The 23956-nt window shown below is 43.8% G+C and overlaps 1 protein-coding gene across 1 annotated transcript; it reads right to left on the reverse strand.

Annotated features, from left to right (window-relative positions):
• Positions 1-2503: 2503 nt before the first annotated feature.
• Positions 2504-7412, reverse strand: LOC124683193. Its single transcript, XM_047217755.1, has 5 exons — positions 7119-7412; positions 5482-5694; positions 5145-5293; positions 4999-5067; positions 2504-3957 (listed from the first exon to the last, which is right to left on the reverse strand). Exons 1-5 carry the CDS (start codon positions 7410-7412, stop codon positions 2733-2735), a joined length of 1950 nt encoding a protein of 649 aa, XP_047073711.1. The 3' UTR covers positions 2504-2732.
• Positions 7413-23956: the final 16544 nt, after the last annotated feature.

A 23956-nucleotide genomic window follows, 5' to 3' on the forward strand; every position in this document is an offset into this window, starting at 1 on the left:
ACTTAATGTCTGCACAATTCATTTTATCCATGTATATGTTGTTTTTTGTATTGGACAATCATATGAGTGCATTTTAGTTAAAGTAATTCTCACATGTTAAATTTTCTATGTTTTTTTTTTGCGGGAGATTAAATTTGCTATGCTTGGACCCATGCAAATCGTGGAGTGTATGAGCAAGCAATTTCTCTTATAGGCAAATCATTTTTTAATGAACATCAGTATTAAAGTTGCTTTAGCTTCCTCAAATTTCTTAGATCGTACATCCTTAGCATGTACTAGCATCAAGTTGAAATTTCAGATTATTTGCCCCAGTTATGACTTATTCACACTTTAGCCGTCTGCCTCCAAGATGGTAATCAGTTCAGGTCTGCCTCCAAGGTGTTTAGCCTAGCTGCTCACCATGGAAGGGAGAATAACAAAGCTAGTACATGTTGGCAGGAAAGCAAATGTGGTAGCCCATAGCCTGGCTCAACTAGGACATAGAGAGTTGTGTTGTAGTGTTATGCAAGGTCAGGTTCCGTCATGTGTGATGGAGCTTGTCGTGCAAGATTGTAAGAACCAGCTACCTATTGATTAATACACAACTTCCCTTAAAAAAAAAGGGTGTTTAGCCTAGCTTCTTTGAAGAGTTACGAGATGACCATTTTCAAATGTTCCCTATATCAGAAAATGTAATGTTGTTCACATTTGTGCGCACATAATTGATCTGAACTATTCTTTTCCCGATCATTTGTTTCCATGGTGCTTTGAGCATAATAGATTGCACATAACAGTTTCTCCCCCGATGCAAAAGGAGCCAAACTAAAGAGCCCTTTGCACACTCCAAGAAAAAACGATGAGACTGTGAGCTTGACCATTAACTCTGCTCCCTTTTCCTTGTCATTTCCGACATCCTCGCAGATTCCTACTTTCCCAGACATATGATGTTAGTAAAAGAAGGAAAATAAATATTGAAAATATTTTTGTACTTACATGCATGAGTAGTTTCAGTCCCCCCCTCCTCCGTTTTGCTTTGACAAATCTTAACGAAGTAGTGGTCAGAGTGTTAAAACTGTAAACAACGTATATTTTCTACTGGAGGGAGTACTTATAAACCTTTAATTATGCCCTAAAATATCTCTCACCGAAGCAGGTTTGGTTCACTATGCGTGCAAGTGGAAAGTTGATACCAATGATTTCGAATGTCTTGAGAAATCGCCCTAGACACGTGAATTCCATTGCTCTCTGCATGACTCCAATGATTGATCCTCCTGAACCAGCGATGAACAGGCCCCCCATATACAGTACTCGCCTGAAATAGTCATCGGCGCGGACGATTCAGGTATTGGTCGGCTGATTGACTGGCCGCTACTGCATACTCTGGACCTTTACCTCAGCATGTATTGTAGCAAAACCATGCGACAATTTTTCTGGGTATTTTGGTTTTAGCTAATTGTATTAGATAATTCTCTTTGTGGACCTTAGATAATCTGCATTTTTTTTAGATAATCCATATATGTCAGATATTAACATATCCGTTACCGTATCCGCCAGTTATCTGCTTAACTAATATCGACATCCGCATTCATGTATGATGGATTTCTAAAGCGCATGTCATATCCTCACAAACGGACGCGAATGCGGATTTCGAGCGGAAAATATCCGTATCATTTACATCCTTACGGTTACGGGACATACACCCCACGGTAGCATTCATGGAAGGGAGGCCAATACATGTAGAGACCTCACACATATATACACATGAGCAATTTGTGGCCAATCATGCACCCGAATTATTGGAGGCCAAGCCGGGACAGATGCTGGCAGCTTTAGTTCCTCGTTTAAACTTTTGGGTGAACTGTTCATCCCACAAAAATGTGATGCAATAGTGTCAGCAGCCAAGGCCATAGCTGCTTAGATCTAGACAGCGTCGCCCAGATCAGGTTTAGCTGGCGGCATGCATCGACAACCTCGGCACGCAGGTCAGTTTGTTTTTGGATGAACTGACGGGTGGATGCAACACGATTGTGAGTCTAGCTGGCGACATCGACCGGCTCGGCCTGCAGGTCAGGGTGAGGTGAAGCTCAAGGCTGCTATTGCTGCCGAGAGGTACACCACGACCATGTTAGCACCTCCAGCGGGAGGAATCCACCTGACTCCAGTGTGTAGACAAGGTAGAAAATGCCAGGGGAGGGCGAGCACTATGCAGATCGATGCAGGTGCACGGTGGTGGCTCAGTCATGCATTTGCCATTGCCTGCCTCTGCACAAGCTCAGATCTTGCAGCCCCATCCATCATGCAGGAAATTGTCCCAGGAACCACATGTGCAGCAAATGAACCAGGCAGTAACATCTAAACAGTATTGCCAAAAGGTACAAGGACTGTAGTGTTTGGTATATGCACCAGTAGACAGGCACTGCAAAAGGAAGAAAAAAAAAACACAGTAGGGATTTAGTTACCCTCTTCTCTTTTACAGGCAACTTGGCGTGACAAAGAAAATTTTGGCAGTAAAAAGATATCTACTTGCATCTGAAGAGACTGTAAACTCATGGACTTGTTAGGATTTGAAGTGAGTTCCTTAGCTCATGGTTGTTGTAATTAATCCCTTGGAGCTGTTGAAACCACAACGCTAATGCCGCTTCTCAGAAACAAAACCAGGAACGGAAAACTACCAGCTATTTCACTAGTCTCATCTCTGGTGGGAAACAGCAATCACTACTGGTAAGAACAGTGAGTGGGGAATAAAGATCTAGCTATGTAACATTTTGGTTCATCTCATCTGTGATGTCTCGGAAGACCCGCAGCCGGTTCTGCTGCGGCCTCCGTGGTCTTGTGCTCGCCGCTGCGTTCTTAGGCCAGCGGCTAGTGGCCTCGGTGTGGCTGGCACCCTGACAGTTCTCGCTGTCACGAAATGGTACGTGGCCGCCGAAAAGCGAACGCTGAGCTGCACTGCTTCTCCATGGTGTTTGCCCGGTGCCTTGAGCCTTCTTACTGAGATGAATCGTGTTAAGCCTTTGGCAGACTCGGTTGCTGTGATCCTGAACCTTCTGCTGCTTCCATGATGGGGCAGTCCTCACAAACTTCGGGTTCATGTTCTCGTCTGTCGAGACTCTGGAATCGCTGCGTCTCCAAGAACCTGCTGATGAACTTTGTAGCCGAACACCTGGGACTGGGGTTTTGAGGCTGCTGCTTTCTTGAGATGATGGTGGTGTTCTGCCCCTCTGCTCACTTGCATGTTTGCTGCTCCCACCCTGCACAGTAGTTTGCTGTTCATCCTCCTCCACCATGTCAGCCCACGTTTTTCTAGCCCCATCAGCAAAACCCTTCCCCTCTTGCATAGGATTCTCACTACCATCAATGGCGCCATTAGAGTTTGGCAGGCATTCAGCTGAGATATGAGTCTGAATTTGATTCTCTGTGCTGACATTTGGTCTGTCCTTCTCAACCAGTCGCTTGCGTAGTTTCTCGAGTAGAGACTGTGGTGTGGCAGCATCGTTGAACAGTTTGGAAAGATCTTGGTGCTCCTTCAGGCACTGCCCATTCTTCTCTCCTTCAGTTGCAACCATAAATTGTGGTTCTTTACGCTTCAACTGAGTTATCGGAGACGGAAGAGCTTGTGAGTTGCAATTCTCATGTTTCTCTGTATCCGCTGAAACTGGAATTTGTGGCCCTTCATAATTCAGTTGAGTTGAAGAAAGAATTTGTGGATGTAGATATTCAAAGTTCTCCACATCAGTAGCAACCGAAATCCTTGAATCTTTAGACTTCATTTGAGTAATGGGTGAAGGGAGTGTTTGTGACTCAATTTCCCTAAGCACTTCAGTAGCACGGGCAAGAGATCTCACATGATTTTCATCATTGGAGTTGCAAGGTATAGACTGGAGAAGGTATTTAGCTTCAGATACCTTTCCAATCTTCATCAAGCAGATGGCTAAATTACACTCTTTGTTATAATCAGCTTCTATAGCAAGAGCTTGCCTGGGTCAAGAGACAAAAGCCAAGTCAGTACCAGCTGGATTTAGTTGGATGAGCTTTATTGGAAATGATGCATGATGTTATGGCAGAGCAACAGAGTTCACTTCTACTAGTATCAGCCTCCTTGATGCCGACTGAGAAACTATAGTGGTGCGATAACATTTATTTATAAAAATAACAGCAAACATAGGGCCGAGAATTTCAAGATATAGTATGAATCATATCTAAGGAAATCCATATAAGCTTTATAGGTCCATCCCCAACATAGGTATACCCACTGTTCAGAAACTAGGCCGATTCAGTGATTACTAGGCCGATTAATCGCTACTAGGGGCATGACCGTGTCGATTACCATTAATCGCTTGTATTAATCCTTTATCCCGATTAATCAGTATGAAAGTCCGATTACTAGGTATGTTCCCGATTAACTACTACACTTGGTCAAAAAAGTTACAAAATTCTCAATGCATATCGCTAGTTCATACGCTACCCCTCCCCAATAAAGTAGGTTTTGCGAAGCTCCCGCTTGATTGCAGCCTTCAGTAGCTCGATTTCCACGGTTGCCAACTAGTTATTTTCCTTCCTAGACTAGTTACTCGCAGTTGGCCAGACCTCAGATACAGGAGCTTGACCACCTTGAGGAGCTCATCCAGGAGCTCGGGGACGTCTTCAATAGGTTAGGTGGTTGAGGTGTAAGAGGGTTCGTACCCTAGGTAGGTGGTGGGAGAAGATAAACATCTGGAAGGAAGGAACACGACTTCGGCTAGTGTATCCTAATTCGCTCGTGACTTTGAAGATTAGGTCACGGTGAAGAAGCGTACATATTTTTCTAGGATTTTAGACTCTAGAGAAGTAGGGACAGACATATAGAGGCTCATATACTATTATTTTTCTTATAAAACTATTTCAAGTACTAATTTATGTAGGTTTCACCGATTAATAGCCGACCGATTAAATCAGTTAATCGTACGAATTCCGATTAATCGCTACTCCCAAGCCAACCGAGCAGTTAACGATTACCGATTTCCTTAACATTGGGTATACCTGTAGAGCATTTCAGCTTCCTCATAGTTCTCAGACTGCATATGGGCCCAGGCGAGGTTACCCAGCAACCTTCATGACAGAGCAGAGAATTAGAATAGGGTTTGCAGGTGCTGCTCAAATGGAGATGTACGCAAGATTTTTAATACCTTGCTTTTTCATCTCTGAGAGACAGATAGACTACTCTTCCATGAGATTTAGACAGCTTAGTTTTCCACCGGCCAGAAGCTAGATCCTCATCAACCATTCTCAGCTTCACTGTTAGCATTTCAATCTGCTCTTTTGTCCTACCACATTTCTGGTTCAACATAAAAATGATCTGTATCAGATAAAACCCTGTGGGGATTTATTATTCGCTAATGAAATTTTCACATGGGTCTGTGCAAACTATTAAACGTTTCAAGATCTACTAGTAAAATCAAACCCCAAAACTGGGCTTTGGCAGAAAGATTGAGCTGCCTACGTAAATTTACAGGACCGAGATACCTTGTACAGGTCAATAAGAATATTGTCAAGGGAGTCTTGAGCTTCATTAGGACAACGGTCACGGAAGGTTCTTATCGCTTCAATGGCCTCTTCAGCCCGATTGGCTTGTTTCAGTACAGTAGCCATATCCTTCAGTGCACTCTCAATTCGTTCACCACTGTTAATAGCCGCCCAGAACAATGGAACTGCCTTGTTGGGATCCTTTTCGATTAACTGGAATAATATAAGCAAGGTGATGAAACAAAAGGAAACAAAATATATCTAATAAGAGCTTCTAAGATCAAGAGCTTGAATGCATCTTGATTTACAAGTTTGCAACTGCTACAGAACTATATAATACGCTGCAAAAATGCAGGTATCACGTACAGAAATATATCAGCTCATAACGTGTTGAGAAAAGCAAAACTTCAGGCGGAATAAGCATCTGTTACAGATACCAGTCAGAAACAAACATACGACATTACACCAGCAAATCTAAACAAACTGTTGCAATCCAATCTTTCGATACAAAACATTTCTGGTCATAGGACACCTAGTCATCAAGAAGGGTTAACACTGTCATTGCACTCTACGCTTATATCATATTTTCCAAAATTATGGGTCCCAGTATTTTATTTACAAGTCTGCAAGTGCTACAGAACTGGAAATACACTGCGACAATGCATGTAAACACGTACAGGAGTATTGCAGCTTATAACGTGTTGATAATAGCATAGCTTCAGTCAGAAGCATCTGTTGCGGATACTAGTCAGAAACATCATACTGCATAAAACCATTAAATCTTATCAAACTGTTTCTATGCAGTCTTTTGATACAGCACATTTATGGTAATAGGACACCTAGTCATGTAGAAGGATCAACCCTGTTGTTCCACTTTACGCTAATGTCCTTCTTTTCATCAAAGGTTGTCCTATGAATCGCATTATTTCTGCCAGGGTGTCTATCTTCACCTTTCTCTACTTTTGTGCAGCTGAAGGATATGGTGTTAAAATGGAAGATATCTTGATATAATTAATTATCATTGGAAATAAAACTAAGTTTCAAGATTACATCCTTCTCCCCCTTATACTGCTCTTTTTTTTTTTGAAAAGCGTTATACTACTCTTGGTTTAGGTCAGTTAGCATCTCATGAGACTCAGCAAGACACAGTCGCTGCAGAATACCATTACAGCGCAACTAACAGAAGAGTGTTCCGTTAACTGAAGGCTGGAACAAACTCTCATCAGTGGTGCACTGGGGGAACACTTTAGGAGCAGATCAAGTTCTCTTTCTGTATCTCCTAAGCTTCAGCTCCACATCATTCTGACAAGAAGAGGCCACACATCCCTACACCCAAGCTAGACCCATAATGATGATTGACGAAGCCTAATAAAGTACTCATGGACGCTTAGTGCAGTGCATAAAAAAAGATCACGAATGAATATGCAATTATGAACGGAATTCAGAATATATACTACGGTAGCATTCACAATTTCGACAAGTGAACCAAAATACTAGGGATCGGCACAATCCAATTGTTGATATACGCCATATCAGCTGCATCTAATTAGCCACCCGGATGGACCAGATAGCATAGCGCTCAGTTCTGGACCCTGGGAAACGAAGGAACTGCACCTGACGGTGGTCGATCGTGTTACCTGCGCCTGCTTCGCCCTCACGTATGGCGAATCCAGCGCCGGCGGCGCCCTCGGCGGCCTGGAACACCCGCCGCCGCCGCCGCCGCCGCCGCCGCCGCCGCCGCCGCTAGGCAGAAGCGTCGCGACGGGGCCTCCGCTCGTCGGCGGGGTCACGCGGTAGGAGGAGCAGCCGGCGCTCGCGGGCGGCGTGACGTGGCTCCCGAATACGAGGTCGCCCGCGGGGCTGCAGGGGCTCCACCTCGCCGCGCCCCTCGGGGACGTCCACGGCGGCAGCCGCCTCCCCCCGCTCGGCATTGCGGAATTCCGTCGAGCACCTGGTGAGTTCCCCCAAAAAAACGAAAGTCAGTTGGCAAATCTTCCTCGAATATGGTCCTTCGCTGTGCTGATTTTTGAATCAATGGGGTGTTTCAGGCGAGGATTGCCTCACGAGTAAGGATTGCTCGAATAAAATTCTCCGAGAGATCAAGGGAGGGAGTACTAACCCTACCGGCGGCGAGGAGGTCCGGGATCGGGCCGCCGTGGCCGAGCAACCCTCGCCTCCGATCGAGAAGGATCAGCCCGATCGCGACCCGATTCCTTCCCAGAAGCGTTCGTCAGAGGAGGGATTAGTGAGGCGAGAACGAACGATTTCGCTATATATACAGTGCGAACTGGCGAACGGAAGGAAAATTTTGAAACGGAGGGAGGGAGGGAGGTGGCAGCGGGCGCTGACGTGTATAGTGAACGGGCCCACGTTCTGCCGACGTGGACGTCGTGTCACGGGCTTCCCGTTCCCGTTCGGTCGTGCGTGCGCATCAACCCAGTTCGCTAGCTAGCAGGAGGAATAAGTGCCGTTCATGCGTCTCCTGTGATGCCGATGTCGCGAGATCGCGTAACGCATGTAATGCGTATCCACCGATTATTGGTTTTGGGCTTGCGTTTTAATGCACACACGATGCATGTGTTGCTCATGGTTTTACCTTGGTACGTGTGATCCCTGTGTGTAGTTTATTTACTTCACGGTTACACAAGAAAAATGGACAGACCTTATTTGTATTTCCTTGCTCCATCACTTGGCAACTGCCAACTTTTTTTTTTTTTTTTTGAACTCGGGGAGGGGTCTAGAAGACCCCAGATTTTGTATTATAAAAGTGGCAGGTACAAAGTTTTGCAGAAAATCCCTTATACAACACTCGCACTACGAACCTAATATTTGAAGAAAGGGGCTTGCACTTTACAAAGAACACCCTACAAAATAACCGATCAAAGCAATGTAGGGCCTGGGTGTCTCCGCCACGCGACGCCGGCGTCCTCCAGGCATTGCCGCCGAGGAACAAGAGCAGATAGCTCATTGGCTCTCTTCCAGCGATGATCTTCTGCCAACGGCCGGCGTTAAGCCACCGGGGACAAGACCACTTGGTGGCAAAATGTCGTCGAGCTTTCGTCGCGTAAGAGAAGAAGGCCTCCTCAATGGAGGTTGCAGTAGTGCCGCCATGCCGGCAAGAAATAGCTGAGGCAGTGCTGCCTCCAACTTTGATGACCAAGGAAGTGAGATAATCTCCCCGAACTGCTCCAATCCAGCAGGAAAACACTGTCGGCCTCCAGATCTCCTTCACACCACCAAGGCCAGAAAGAGAGAGAGAGACTGCTGTAGCAAAACCCCAGCAGATTGAAGCAGCAACCGCTTATTAAGAAAGGCCTCACCGACAGGGCCAAATCCATCCAACCACCACCATGGTGATATGGAGGAGAGCCATGTCAGCCACCAATTGACGCCGCGGAAGAACGCCATACTCAGCAGCCTTGAAAGAAAAGAAGGAGGGATCTTATTGGGGAAGAAGACCGGCGCCCATCCCCGTCTCCGCCACGCCTCCTGCCACCGGAGACGGCCGTCGATGAGGAGGAGAGCCAGGAACACCCAGATCCGTCCCGCAAGATCTGGTCTCCATCTTCGGGCATATTGCCAAAACACGGCATCAAGCCAACTACTAAATCCTAGACTACAACCGGCGCCTCTCCTCCACCTCCTCCGAGCGGCATCGCCGCCGGCGAGGGCTTCGGGTTGGCCCGGGGCAAGGTGGCCGACTCTCAAGGTGGGCAGACGCGAGAGCCTTCCAGAGAGGGGGAGAAGAGCGGTATCTACTCTTTTGGCAACTGCCAACTAGGTTGCCTAGTCCCTGTAAGCTACCCAAGAAAAACATTGGTTGTTGATGGTCTCGAGCAACGAGTGTGCTGGAATCACGTCACCGTCGAAGGCCTTGTGCGAAGACGCCAGCAGGCGCTCCACCGAATATGTCCACTATGCTCCCAGCGAACTCCGATCGGTCGATGCCACGGTCGTCTGTCGTTCATCCTCGGAGTTGAAGTAGTATGAACCAGATGGCTCTGGAGAACAGGCAATAGAGCAGTAGGTGATCAATCTTCTCGTCATGCCATGTCGTAGCATCATGTCGGCCGTCCGACATCTTCGCTAATCACCCGAAGAACTTGTACCTCAGTGGCGTGAAGGTTGTCCATAGATGGTGCGCAAAGGTTTTGTCATCATGACGAGAGAATCAACCAATTATTCTTATAGTACAAGTTTGCTAGATGTATATGGTGAATCATCCAAATAGGTTATGCCGTATACCCGCCACGTAGCGTTGCATAAAGATGCCGCAACTAACTAAATGGAGTGGATCATAAGTTTAAAATTATTAAGGCGGAAGCGCTTGTTGTTATTTGGTTGCTTTGGCTATATAGAAATGATAATATTTTCAATGATAAAAAATTGTCTCCCTTGCAGATTATCTACCGATTATCTACCGGGGAACTGGGTTGCTTCATTCATGCTCGTTTCTTCAACATATGAAGAATCGCAACATTTTTATAAAGGTGTCTACATGGTAGGAGGACACTCTAAGGGATATTTTCCAACATGGATGGTAGAGTAATCTGCAGATTGGCCCTCCATCACCATAGGGGTTGATGACCCACAAGTATAGGGGGTGTATCGTAGTACTTTCGATAAATAAGAGTGTCGAACCCAACGAGGAGCAGAAGGTGCTGACAAGCAGTTTCGATGAAGGATTCACTGTAAATGCTCACAGACAAGTATTTAGGGGGTTTTGATATAACAGATAAATAAAGTACGAGTAAGTAAAATGCGAGAGAAATAATTGCAGCGAGTGGCCCAATCCTTTTTAGCACAAAGGACAAGCCGGTTTGTTTACTTATAATGACCAAACGTTCTTGAGGACACACGGGAATTTAGTCTAGTGCTTTCGCTTCATATAAGCTGATTAATCTTCATTGTTTTGATAAGTGTTGTGTGGGTGAACCTATGCTAATGCACCGCCCTTCCTAGGACTAATACATACTTGTGATTATACCCCTTGCAAGCATCCGCAACTACAAGAAAGTAATTAAGATAAATCTAACCACGACCTTAAACTACGAGATCCTGCTATCCCTCCTGCATCGATATACCAACGGGGTTTAGGTTTACGTCACTCCGAGCAACCCCGCAATTGGCAAACGAATACAAGATGTACTCCCCTAGGCCCATAAAGGTGAAGTATCATGTAGTCGACGTTCACATGACACCACTAGAAGAATAACACCACAACTTAAATATCAAATCATTGAATATTATCCAACATAATTCACTACTAACATTTAGACTTCACCCATGTACTCAAGAACTAAACGAACTACTCACGAGACATCATATGGAACATGATCAGAGGTGATATGATGATGAATAACAATCTGAACATAAACCTTGGTTCAATGGTTTCACTCAATAGCATCAATAACAAGTAGAAATCAATACCGGGAGAGTTTCCCCTATCAAACAATCAAGATCCAACCCTAATTGTTACAGCGATGACAAGGTGCAGCGGTGGAGATGGCGGTGATGATGATGGAGATGATGGTGATGATGATCCCAATGATGTCCAGCTCGATGACGGTGACGATGGCGTCGATTTCCCCCTCCGGGAGGGAATTTCCCCGACAGATTTCAGCTGCCGGAGAGCTCTTTTCTCTCCGGTGTTTTCCGCCCGCGAGGCGGCTGTGACTCTTCGCGACTATCCTCCGGAGCTTAGGTTTTCGGGACGAAGAAGTACGCGAAGGAGAGGAGGCCAGAGGGGGCTGTGGGCCCCCTCCCCACAAGGCGGCGCGGCCAGGCCTGGGCCCGCGCCGGCCTATGGGAGGGCCATGGCGGCCCTCCTCGGCTCCTTCTTTTGGCTATCTTCGTCTTCTGGAAAAATAGGATTTTCAGTGTAATTTCCGTAAATTGTTGATCTTCCGAAATATTGCATTCTGACGGTGCTTTTTCCAGCAGAATCATGACTCCGGTGCACGATTCTCCAACAATCATGAAACATGCAAAATAGATGAAGTAACATAAGTATCACCTCTAAATATGAAATATATCTATGAATAACAGTAAATTATGATATAAAATAGTGATGCAAAATGGACGTATCAACTCCCCCCAAGCTTAGACTTCGCTTGTCCCCAAGCGAAACTGAACTCGGTAAACAAGACCACATGTTTATGGAGTGAAGAGTCGATAAACCAAATACGGACAAGAAGCATCATATTAATTCACACAAGACATTCTAGTGAACAACTTCCTCATATAATTCAACTTGAAACAAGTAGAAAGTAATCACAAATAAAGGTGCATAGGAAATCATAATTGGTGATGGCAAACTTCGTTCTTGGTCAGAGAACAATTAATCAGATTGTACTTATCTGTCGAGCAGCGCTCTTATGTTAAAGCTTATAGTAAACTTGCATACTCAATCATAATAATCTCCTCATAATCATTGATAACTTTCAAAGCTATATTCATTCAGATAAAACTTGTACTAAACAAGGAAGAGTAAAAGGCATGATTAAGCAGATCACAATATAAATGGTTTGATCACAACAACTCAATTGCTTGCTTAAGATGGAGGGAAATAGGTTTACTGACTCAACATAAAGTAAAAGATAGGCCCTTCGCAGAGGGAAGCATGGATTAAATCATGTGCTAGAGCTTTTTCAGTTTTGAAATCATATAAAGAGCATAAAAGTAAAATTTTGAGAGGTGTTTGTTGTTGTCAACGAATGGTAGTGGGTACTCTAACCCCCTTGCCAGACAGACTCTCGAAGAGCGGCTCCCATGAAATTTTATTTTTGGTTGACACTCCTTCCAACCTTTGCTTTCACAAACCATGGCTAACCGAATCCTCGGGTGCCTTCCAATCATTCTCATACCATGAAGGAGTGTCTATTTATTTTAGTTTTATTTAGAGATGACACTCCTCCCAACCTTTGCTTTCTCAAACCATGGCTAACCGAATCTTCGGGTGCCTTCCAACAATCTCATACCATGGAGGAGTGTCTATTTGCAAAATTATGAAGGTTAATTAATTGGGGCTGGGAACCCCGTTGCCAGCTCTTTTTGCAAAATTATTGGATAAGCGGATGAAGCCACTATTCCATTGGTGAAAGTTGCCCAACAAGATTGAAAGATAAAACACCACATACTTCCTCATGAACTATAAAACATTGACACAAATAAGGGATGATAAATTTTGAATTGTTTAAAGGTAGCACATGAATTATTTACTTGGAATGGCAGAAAAATACCACATAGGAGGTAGTTATGGTGGACACTGATGGCATAGGTTTGGGTTAAGGTTTGGATGCACGAGAAGAATTCCCTCTCAGTACAGGTTTTTGGCTAGCAAGGTTGATTAGCAAGCATAAGAGTTGAGGGAAACAAACAAATATACATGTGATAGAAACAATCATGCATCTTCCTTGTAAGCACAAACAATTTTAACTTCAGAATAATAAGCTAAGAGCTAACAAGAAAGAAAGACAATGAAATAACATATCTACATGTATTTCTCTTTTCTACTTAAACCTCAAAGTATTGTTGCTATTGACCAATGCTAAGTTTGCCAAAACCAAATAGATTTATTCAATGCTCCCAAAGTGATACCAATACTAACAACAAGATCAATCATATAATAGAGATTGCAAACTAAAATAAGATGTGCAATATGTAAATGATAAGACTTCTCATTAATATTCCATAACGATAACTCACACCAATGGATACATAGACAACCAACTAAAGAGAGATACTTCCACACTGCAACCCATCTTATATGATAACTTCCCTACTCATGATATGACACTACTTGATAGTAAAAAGTAAAAGATAGTGATGATGTGATACCGCGGCACTCCCCCAAGCTTGGAACAAACCAAGGGGATGCCAATACCGATGATGAATTACTCCTTCGGCGGTGGTGGTGATGAATTCTTGATAAGCTTCTTAACAAGCTCCTTTAGCTCATCAATCTCGTACGTGAGGTTGCGGATCATCTCCGAATTGTGCTCGACGCGGTTAAGAAGTATGTCCGACGGCGAGTCCCAGCTCTTAGAGTTGTTTCCCCACTCTTCAGCTTCAGGCTTCATCCTTCCTGCAGTGTTAGAACGATCTATATCTCAATTGCTAGGCAATACTGCCTTGGGAATCCTTTCAATTTGACTACTGTAAATTAGATTGCGGAAGGGGTTGTAGGTGCCTGGAGGAGATGTCTTTGGAGCTAGGTAGTGACGTGGAACCTTTCCTCCGGTGCGAATTCTTGCGCTCTTCTTGGTACTGAAAGGGTTTTCCACCACCTCGATGCTTGCGACGGTGGCACACGGGTATGCACGCGAGTCTTCCTCCACTTCTTCTTCATCTTCTTCCTTGACACTCTCATCCACCTCTTTCCACTCGGGATCTTGAATATCTTCATCCGAAAGCCCCTTGACCTTGTTGTTGGAGACCATGGTGCTTCTAGATCAAAGACAGATCCTGGCAGAAAACAGCTCGAAACAAAACACGTCGAGAAAACGATATACGGACCTCCAGGGGTCCGGGGGATTATATAGCAGAAATTTTCACGATAGAAGGTAAGTACCAGGTCGAACCAGAGTCGGAGAGGGGCAACGAGGGGCCCTCCTCATAGGGCGGCGCGGCCAGGCTGGGGCCCGCGCCAGCCTATGGGGGCACGCCCTCGTGCGTCTCCTCGACTCCGTTTCGATCGCGTAATTTTTCATATTTTCCAAAAACAGCAAAAACATTGTTCGGAAAGTTAAACGCGGACTTTTCATTACCAGTACTGTTACCTATTCAAAGTCAAACTCTGCGGAACTGTCAAATTGGCCTTTGATGAAAGCTTTCGGAGTCACCACTCGAATAACATCAACATCTTCATTATAAGAATCTCCAGAGATATAATGCTTGAGTCTTTGTCCATTCACCACTTGTGTGGCATCGCCTTGCAGAGAACTAATTTTAATTGCCCCTGAACGATACACCTCCACAATGACATATGGTCATTCCCATTTTGAGAGTAATTTCCCTGCAAAGAATCTGAGACGAGACCGATACAATAGGACTTTATCCCCAACATTAAATTCTCTTTTGATAATTCTTCTATCATGCCATTTCTTCACTTTCTCTTTAAAGAGTTTAGCATTTTCATAAGCTTCACTTCTCCATTCATCTAGAGAACTCAATTGTAGCAATCTCTTCTTACCGGCAAGTTTAGGATCTTTATTTAGTTCTCTTACAGCCCAATAAGCTTTGTGCTCTAAATCTAAAGGTAAATGACAAGCTTTCCATAAACCATTTTATACGGTGACATACCCATGGGATTTTTATAAGCAGTTCTATAAGCCCATAGTGCTTCCTTCAATTTACTAGCCGAATTCTTTCTAGATTTATTAACAGTCTTTTGCAAGATAGATTTAATCTCTCTATTTGATAATTCTACTTGCCCACTAGTTTGAGGATGATAAGCGGAAGCAATTCTATGATTAATACCATATTTAGCAAGAGTTTTTCTAAAACCACCATGAATAAAATGAGAACCTCCATCGGTCATAAGATATCTAGGAACTCCAAACCTAGGAAAAATAATATCTAAAAGCATTCTTAAAGAGGTCTCACCATCGGCACTTTTTGTGGGTATGGCTTCCACCCATTTAGTAACATAATCAACAGCAACAAGTATATGAGTGTTACCTTCGAAGAAGGGAAAGGACCCATGAAGTCAAATCCCCAACAATCAAATGGTTCAATAACAAGAGTATAATTCATAGGCATTTCATTGCGTCTGGAGATATTACCAACCCTTTGACATTCATCACAAGATAAAATAAACTTCCTTGCATCTTTGAAGAGAGTTGGCCAATAAAAACCCGATTGCAGAACCTTTTGCGCGGTTCTATCTCCGGCGTGATGTCCTCCATAAGCACTACCATGACACTTACTCAATATCTCTTGTTGTTCATATTCGGGAACACATCTTCGCATAATACCATCCACTCCTTCTTTATATAAGTGTGGGTCATCCCAAAAATAATGCCTCAAGTCATAAAAGAATTTCCTCCTTTGTTGAGCTGAAAAGGTTGGAGGCAAGTACTTGGAAACAATAAAGTTAGCATAATCAGCATACCAAGGACTATCTCGCGAGCTCACCTTTATTACGGCCAATTGTTCATTTGGAAAACTATCATTAACAAGAACAGGATCATAAGCAATATTTTCCAATCTAGACAAATTATCAGCAACAGGATTATCAGCACCTTTCCTATCTATAATATGCAAATCAAATTCTTGCAACAGAAGCACCCATCTAATAAGCCTTGGCTTAGCATCTTTCTTTTGCATAAGGTATCTAATTGCAGCATGATCAGTATGAATTGTAACTTTTGAATCAACAATATAGGATCTAAACTTGTCACAAGAAAAAGCCATAGCTAACAATTCTTTTTCAGTGGTAGCATAATTTCTTTGAGCAGCATCAAGAGTTTTACTAGCATAATGAATAACATTCAATTTTTTATCTACTCGCTGTCCAAGAACAGCGCCTACTGACAAAATCACTAGCATCACACATGATTTCAAAAGGTAAGTTCCAATCGGGAGGTTCAACTATAGGAGCAGTTGTTAAGGCTTTCTTTAGAGTTTCAAAAGCTTCCTTACAATCATCATCAAAAACAAAAGGTACATCTTTTTGAAGAAGATTAGTAAGAGGTTTTGAAATCTTGGAGAAGTCTTTAATAAATCTCCTATAAAACCCAGCATGACCAAGAACACTACGAATACCTTTAACATCCCTGGGATAGGGCAACTTCTCAATTGCTTCAACTTTAGCTCTATCAACTTCAATACCTCTCTCGGAAATTTTATGTCCCAATACAATTCCTTCATTAACCATAAAGTGGCATTTCTCCCAATTAAGAACAAGGTTAGTTTCTTCACATCTCTGCAAAACTTTATCGAGGTTTCGCAAGCAATTATCAAAAGAATTCCCATAGACAGAAAAATCATCCATGAATACCTCTACAATATTCTCGCAAAAGCCATGAAAAATAGCAGACATGCATCTTTGAAAAGTAGCAGGAGCATTGCATAAACCAAAAGGCATACGTCTATAAGCATAAGTTCCATAGGGACAAGTGAAAGTGGTTTTCTCTTGATCTTTAGTTTTAACAGCAATTTGTGAAAACCCGGAATAACCATCAAGAAAGCAAAAATGAGTATTTTTAGACAACCTTTCTAACATTTGATCAATAAAAGGTAAAGGGTAATGATCTTTCTTAGTAACTTTATTAACTTTTCGATAATCAATGCACACTCTATACCCTACAACTACTCTTTGAGGGATGAGCTCATCATTATCATTAGGTACAACAGTCATTCCTCCTTTCTTAGGAACACAATGCACATGACTAACCCATCTACTATCAGCAATAGGATATATAATACCAGCTTCAAGAAGTTTTAATACCTCATTTCTTACCACATCTTTCATCTTAGGAATTAGACGACGCTGATGTTCAACAACAGGCTTTGCATCATCTTCCATATTAATGGCATGTTGGCAAATAGTGGGAGAAATCCCCTTCAAGTCATCAAGAGTGTAGCCAATAGCTCCTCGGTGTTTCTTCAATATTTCCAATAACCTTTCTTCCTCAAACTCTGAAAGCTTAGAACTAATAATAACATGATATATTTTCTTATCAACAATATGAGCATATTTAAGATTATCAGGAAATGGTTTTAAATAAAAAACAGGATCTTCCTTTGGTTGTGGTGTTGTACCTAGATCTTCAACCGGTAAATCATGCTTAAGAATAGGTTGACGAAGGAAAATTTCATCAAGCTCATTTCTTTCTTCCCTAAAGACTTCACTCTCACTATCCTCCAAATGTTGCTGCAAAGGATTATTAGGAGCAAGAGCAATAGATGCACACTGTGCAACTCTAAAATCATTATTAGGTAAATCAGCTTTATAAGGAGTTTTTGCAAATTTAGAGAAATTAAACTCATAAGATTCACCAGCAAATTTAGTCACAATTTTCTCTTTCTTGCAATCTATAACAGCTCCACAAGTATTTAGAAAAGGTCTACCAAAGATGATAGGACAAGACTTACTAGCAGCAGAACCAAGTACCAAAAAGTCAGCAGGATATTTAATCTTACCACATAGAACTTCCACATCTCGAACAATACCAATTGGAGAGATAGTTTCTCTATTAGCTAGCCGAATAACCACATCAAATTTCATGCATGATCTCCGTGTAAAGCTCATAAGGAATAGCACTAATACTTGCACCAATATCGCATAAACCATAATAGCAATGATCACCAATTCTAACAGAGAGCATAGGAACACTGGTTTTCCTAGACTTATTAGGATGCGAAACAATATTAGAAGCATCTTCACAGAAAATAATATGACCATCTTCCACATTTTCGAGTCACAAGATCTTTAACTATTGCAATAGCAGGTTCAACCTTTATTTGCTCTTCGGGTTCTATAGGTTTCTTCTCACTTTTATTAACCGCACTATTTATAACAGAATACTCCTTCATTTTAGCGAGGAAAGGAGTTTTTTCAATATAAGCTTCAGGAAGAACATGATCAACGAGTTTCAATTACAACACATTTATTTATAGATGAATCAATTTTATCTTTATACGGTTCATGATACTTATCAAAATTCTTCCTAGGCAATTCAAAATGAGAGGCAAAAGCTTTATAAAGATTTGCAACGACTTGAGAATCAAGACCATAAGTAGCACTCATATTACGAAATTTATCAGTATCCATAAAAGTTTCAATGCATTTATAATCATAGTTTATACCTGACTCTCTATCTTTGTCGTTCTCACATCATTCAGTATTCTCCTGAATCCGATCAAGAAGGTCCCTCTTAAACTCTTCTTTGTTGCGTGTAAATGATCCAGAACAAGAAGTATCCAGCAAGGTCTTATCTTGAAAAGAAAGTCTTGCATAGAAATTATCAATGATAATATTACCAGGAAGCTCATGAATGGGGAATTTGAGCATTAAAGACTTCAATCTCCCCCATGCTTGGGCAATACTCTCTCCATCATGAGGCCAGAAATTATATATGCGGTTCCGGTCTTTGTGAATTCCACTTGGAGGATAGAATTTAGAATAAAATAGGGGCACAATATCATTCCAATCAAGAGAATCCCCATTCTTCAGTAATTTATACCAATGCGCCGCTTTGCCAGACAGCGATATAGAGAATAGTTTCTTCCTAACTTCATCCATAGCAATACATGCACACTTGAATAAACCGCATAATTCATGTAAGAACAGTAAATGATCTCCAGGATGGACAGTTCCATCCCCTTCATAGCGGTTATCCACAACATGTTCAATAATTTTCATAGGTATTTTGTATGGAACCTCTTTCTCACCTGGCGCCTCATCCACTACCTTTGCAGCAGTAGGAGATTTTCCAAACAAAAATTCAAGAGAGGATCTCTCCATAATGAATTATAGCAGCATGCAGAAATAAAATCAGCACGAACAGTAAAAGTTTCCCTTACCAATTCCACTTACCAATAGCGCTTCACTCCCCGGCAACGGCGCCAGAAAATAGTCTTGATGACCCACAAGTATAGGGGGTGTATCGTAGTACTTTCGATAAATAAGAGTGTCGAACCCAACGAGGAGCAGAAGGTGCTGACAAGCAATTTCAATGAAGGATTCACTGTAAATGCTCACAGACAAGTATTCAGGGGGTTTTGATATAACAGATAAATAAAGTACGAGTATGTAAAATGCGAGAGAAATAATTGCAGTGAGTGGCCCAATCCTTTTTAGCACAAAGTACAAGCCGGTTTGTTTACTTATAATGACCAAACGTTCTTGAGGACACACGGGAATTTAGTCTAGTGCTTTCGCTTCATATAGCTGATTAATCTTCATTGTTTTGGTAAGTGTTGTGTGGGTGAACCTATGCTAATGCACCGCCCTTCCTAGGACTAATACATACTTGTGATTATACCCCTTGCAAGCATCCGCAACTACAAGAAAGTAATTAAGATAAATCTAACCACAACCTTAAACTCTGAGATCCCACTATCCCTCCTGCATCGATATACCAACGGGGGTTTAGGTTTCTGTCACTCCGGCAACCCCGCAATTGGCAAACGAATACAAGATGTACTCCCCTAGGCCCATAAAGGTGAAGTATCATGTAGTCGACGTTCACATGACACCACTAGAAGAATAACACCACAACTTCAATATCAAATCATTGAATATTATCCAACATAATTCACTACTAACATTTAGACTTCACCCATGTCCTCAAGAACTAAACGAACTACTCACGAGACATCATATGGAACATGATCAGAGGTGATATGATGATGAATAACCATCTGAACATAAACCTTGGTTCAATGGTTTCACTCAACAGCATCAATAACAAGTAGAAATCAATACCGGGAGAGTTTCCCCTATCAAACAATCAAGATCCAACCCTAATTGTTACATCGGTGACGAGGTGCAGCGGTGGAGATGGCGGTGATGATGATGGAGATGATGGTGATGATGATCCCAATGATGTCCAGCTCGATGACGGTGACGATGGCGTCGATTTCCCCCTCCGGGAGGGAATTTCCCCGGCAGATTTCAGCCTGCCGGAGAGCTCTTTCTCTCTCGGTGTTTTCCGCCCCGCAGAGGCGGCTGTGACTCTTCGCGACTATCCTCCGGAGCTTAGGTTTTCGGGACAAAGAAGTGCGCGAAGGAGAGGAGGCCAGAGGGGGCTGTGGGCCCCCTCCCCACAAGGCGGCGCGGCCAGGCCTGGGCCCGCACCGGCCTATGGGGGGTGCCCATGGCGGCCCTCCTCGGCTCCTCCTTTTGCCTATCTTCATCTTCTGGAAAAATAGGATTTTCAGTGTAATTTCTGTCAATTGTTGATCTTCCGAAATATTGCATTCTGACGGTGCTTTTTCCAGCAGAATCCTGACTCCGGTGCGCGATTCTCCAACAATCATGAAACATGCAAAATAGATGAAATAACATAAGTATCACCTCTAAATATGAAATATATCAATGAATAACAGTAAATTATGATATAAAATAGTGATGCAAAATGGACGTATAAGGGGTCTTTACAATCTCTGATACGGGGCGACCTTCAGTCTTCACCGCATCATGTGCTTCATCGCCAAGACGACACGCAAAGGTGAATCTTCTCCTTTACGCGTGCCTCAAATCGTCTATTTGGGACGATATACTACTTCATACCCCGTCATATCTTGATGATAGGAACCCGACGACAAGTACGGGGAGAAGAGAGGATGCCATGGAGACCCGAGGGCGCAAGGCCGATGTCACGGAAGCATGGAAGAGAAGGAGAAAGAGGAGTTGGACGCTCCAGGCCGGAACTTCCGCCCGACACAGCCGGAACTTCCGCCCAGACACTGTCAAGACCGAAGATGCTCGCACTGAAGAGCTGCGGCCGGAACTTCCGCCCCTGATGGCCGGAACTTCCGCCCGACCGGAACTTCCACCCCCAGGAGCCGGAACTTCCGCCCTGTCGAACCTCAGCCAGATCTCAGACCCCTTTGGCTTGTAACTTACCCCTTCGGCCCCCTACCTATAAATAGGAACCTACCCCCACCGTCATGAGGGAGAGATGATGTTTAGATGAATTGGCTTATGCCTCTATTATCCCTTAGTGGATTTGGGAAGCCCCCACCTTAGATGATCCATCTATTGTATCCCTCCTTATCCGGATCTTTTCCATTCTAGTAATTCTATCAATTGAGAATCTCTTGCTTTGCAACTCTATTCTTAATTGGTCTTTTACTCTTTGGACTTCTATTTGGATTTGTCGATCTTTTGCAACAGATTCTAACTTTGGTCTTTCTCTCGCACTTCTATCGAGTTGGTGGTTCGGGCCAACGAGGATAACCGATTTGTGTGTGTGCGTGTGTTTGTATCATGTTCTTCGCGTTCATCCACTTCCCTGCGAATCCCCCTCCGCAATCACACTCACCCGGGTCAATTCATGAGATCGGGAAACCCACGCGGGCTCAGCCCACATCATATGGTATCAGAGCAAAGGTTTCCACGAATTTGACCCTCCAATTCCACCAATTTTGCCCAAAAATTTCCCCAAAATTTTTTGCCCCAAAATAGCTCGAATTTGGATCTCAGGATTTGTTGCGCTTTTTGTGGTTTTGGCCCACAGATCTTTTGTCTTTGGTGTTGATCTATCATCCCTCCAATTTTCACCGGCCAATTCAACCTATTCCTCTCGAAATCGACGATTTTCTGCTCAGTTTTCCGCCCCTGAGTTCGTGATGTTCTTCGCCCAGATTCAGATCCAGATCCAGAAATCCCGGCATTTCCGGAACTTCTGGTCCCAACCTCCAGAACTTCCGGACGTAACCACCGGAACTTCCGGTCTGGCGGAACTTCCACCCAACTTCCGCCCAACTTCCGAAAACTGCAGTTTTGGCTCGCAGTAACCCCTGGATACATAATTTGCATTTCCGGAACTTGGCCGGAGGTTGACCGGAACTTCCGCCCAGCGCACTTTTTGACCCCATTTTCAGCAACTTTTGACCCAACTTTTGACAATTTTCCGGAGCCCGTTTGACCTCAAATCTTGACCATAAATCCACCCATCTTGACATCAAATTTTGACACCTTTTCCGAAATTTTTCGACTCCAAAATTTTGACAAATTTGATCGCTCGTTTTGACCCAACTTTTCGGGCATTGACTTTTGTGTTCGGATTTCCTTGTGGAGTGCGTTAGTTGTCTATTCCGCTTCCACGCCTACACCAACACCGCGACGACACCTTTGGCACCCCGGATTCCGGCGCAACTTCGACACCATCATCGAGACCACTTTGATCATTGTAACATCCCAAGTTTCAATAAAAGGAACAAGAGAGAGAATTCAAGAATCCAAAAATCAGAGCCAACAAAAACTTTTTCTCATCATATAGGACTATGCATATTAGCTCACCTTATTAATTTTAATTGAGTGTGCTGTTGCCATGATGCTTGTTTATGTGTTACTCTCATTCTAAAACCCTAGCAATGATCACTTGATCACCCAAAGTCAAATAAAAGTGAAATAGAAAAGAAATTCTAAAAATCCACTTCACACTCACATAAGGCCTATGCCATTTTTACAAATCTTTGATCTAGGCCAAATTGGGTTGCACCATTACTTGTAAATGGTTACTAAACACTTATTAACACCTTTGAAATCAAGCCAACTCAATTCAAAACAAATTTGGATCAAAATGGAGATCACATGTGATTATGGTCATATGTGCCCTTTTTACCCTGATTCCCACTTTGAGCCCCTGGATTTTTACTTTTCACTTGTACACTTTGTCAACTCTTTGCACCTCATCCAAGACAACATCAAGCACTTAAACTTTGCCCAAAGTCACCACCCCAAATTCATTACCAATTTCAAATGAGAAGCAAGCAAAGTTGGAACAAACTCACATATGCAAGATCATATGCAAAATGTGATTTTGCATCTCAATTCCATTTTGACCACCACCACCACCAAAATGCTCCACTTAATATATGATTACAACCCACCAAAAAGATTTTCAAAATTCAAAAATTATTTTCTTGCGGGCATTTGATCGAACACCTGGCAGGCAGGGTGAAAAATGTTGCCCATACTGAAAATTTGAGAGGACCAAGTCCAACCTAAGCCACCACAGCAACCCCTGGACCCTCCTCTCACCGCACAACATCGGTTCCACCACTTGCACTGGCCATGGTTTGATTTAATCAACCAAACCTTGCCATGCCGTGGCATGGCATGTCCACCTCATGCCATCTCCTCACCTGGTCGATTCCAGCATGCACCACCATGTCTGGCAGCTCCCTCTCACCTCCCTGAACACGCCCGTGCACCCCCTTGACCAAGACCACGCGTGCACACGCGGGCATTGACGTGCCCAGACACGCCCAGGCAAGCCCTGGACGCGCCAGAGCGCGCATGGCGCCAGCCCTGGACGCGCCAGAGCGTGACGACGCCCACGGCCCTGCGTCCCCTCCACACTCGCTCTCAACGCCAGTAGACGCACGACAGCTCCCCGCATCGCTCGGACACGCGCACGGGGCCGCGGGAACGCCGCAGATGACGAGAGCATCCACGACAGACCGCCATGGCCCGAGCACTCCCATCAAGCGCGCTAGCGCCACAGAGCCTCTGCGAAGCTACGATCACGCTCGTCACCCTCGCCAGTGCACCAGCAACACGCCGCGCCCATCCCTTGCCCCTTGGCGCCCTTGGAACGACGACGCCGTCGATGACTGCCGCGCCGCCCCACGGCCACCCTTCACTGCTATAAAAGGGGCGCTCTTCCTCTCAAATTGGACACACCATTCGCTTCTCCTCCTCACACCACCCCTCCTCGACCTCTCCATTCACTCGATTAGCCACTCCGCCGCCCCAATCGCTACCTCACCGCCGCCGCCAGTACACGGAGCCCGC

The sequence above is a fragment of the Lolium rigidum genome, chromosome 1 (genome assembly GCF_022539505.1).
Source record: "Lolium rigidum isolate FL_2022 chromosome 1, APGP_CSIRO_Lrig_0.1, whole genome shotgun sequence".
In the NCBI taxonomy this organism is placed as follows: Eukaryota; Viridiplantae; Streptophyta; class Magnoliopsida; order Poales; family Poaceae; genus Lolium; species Lolium rigidum.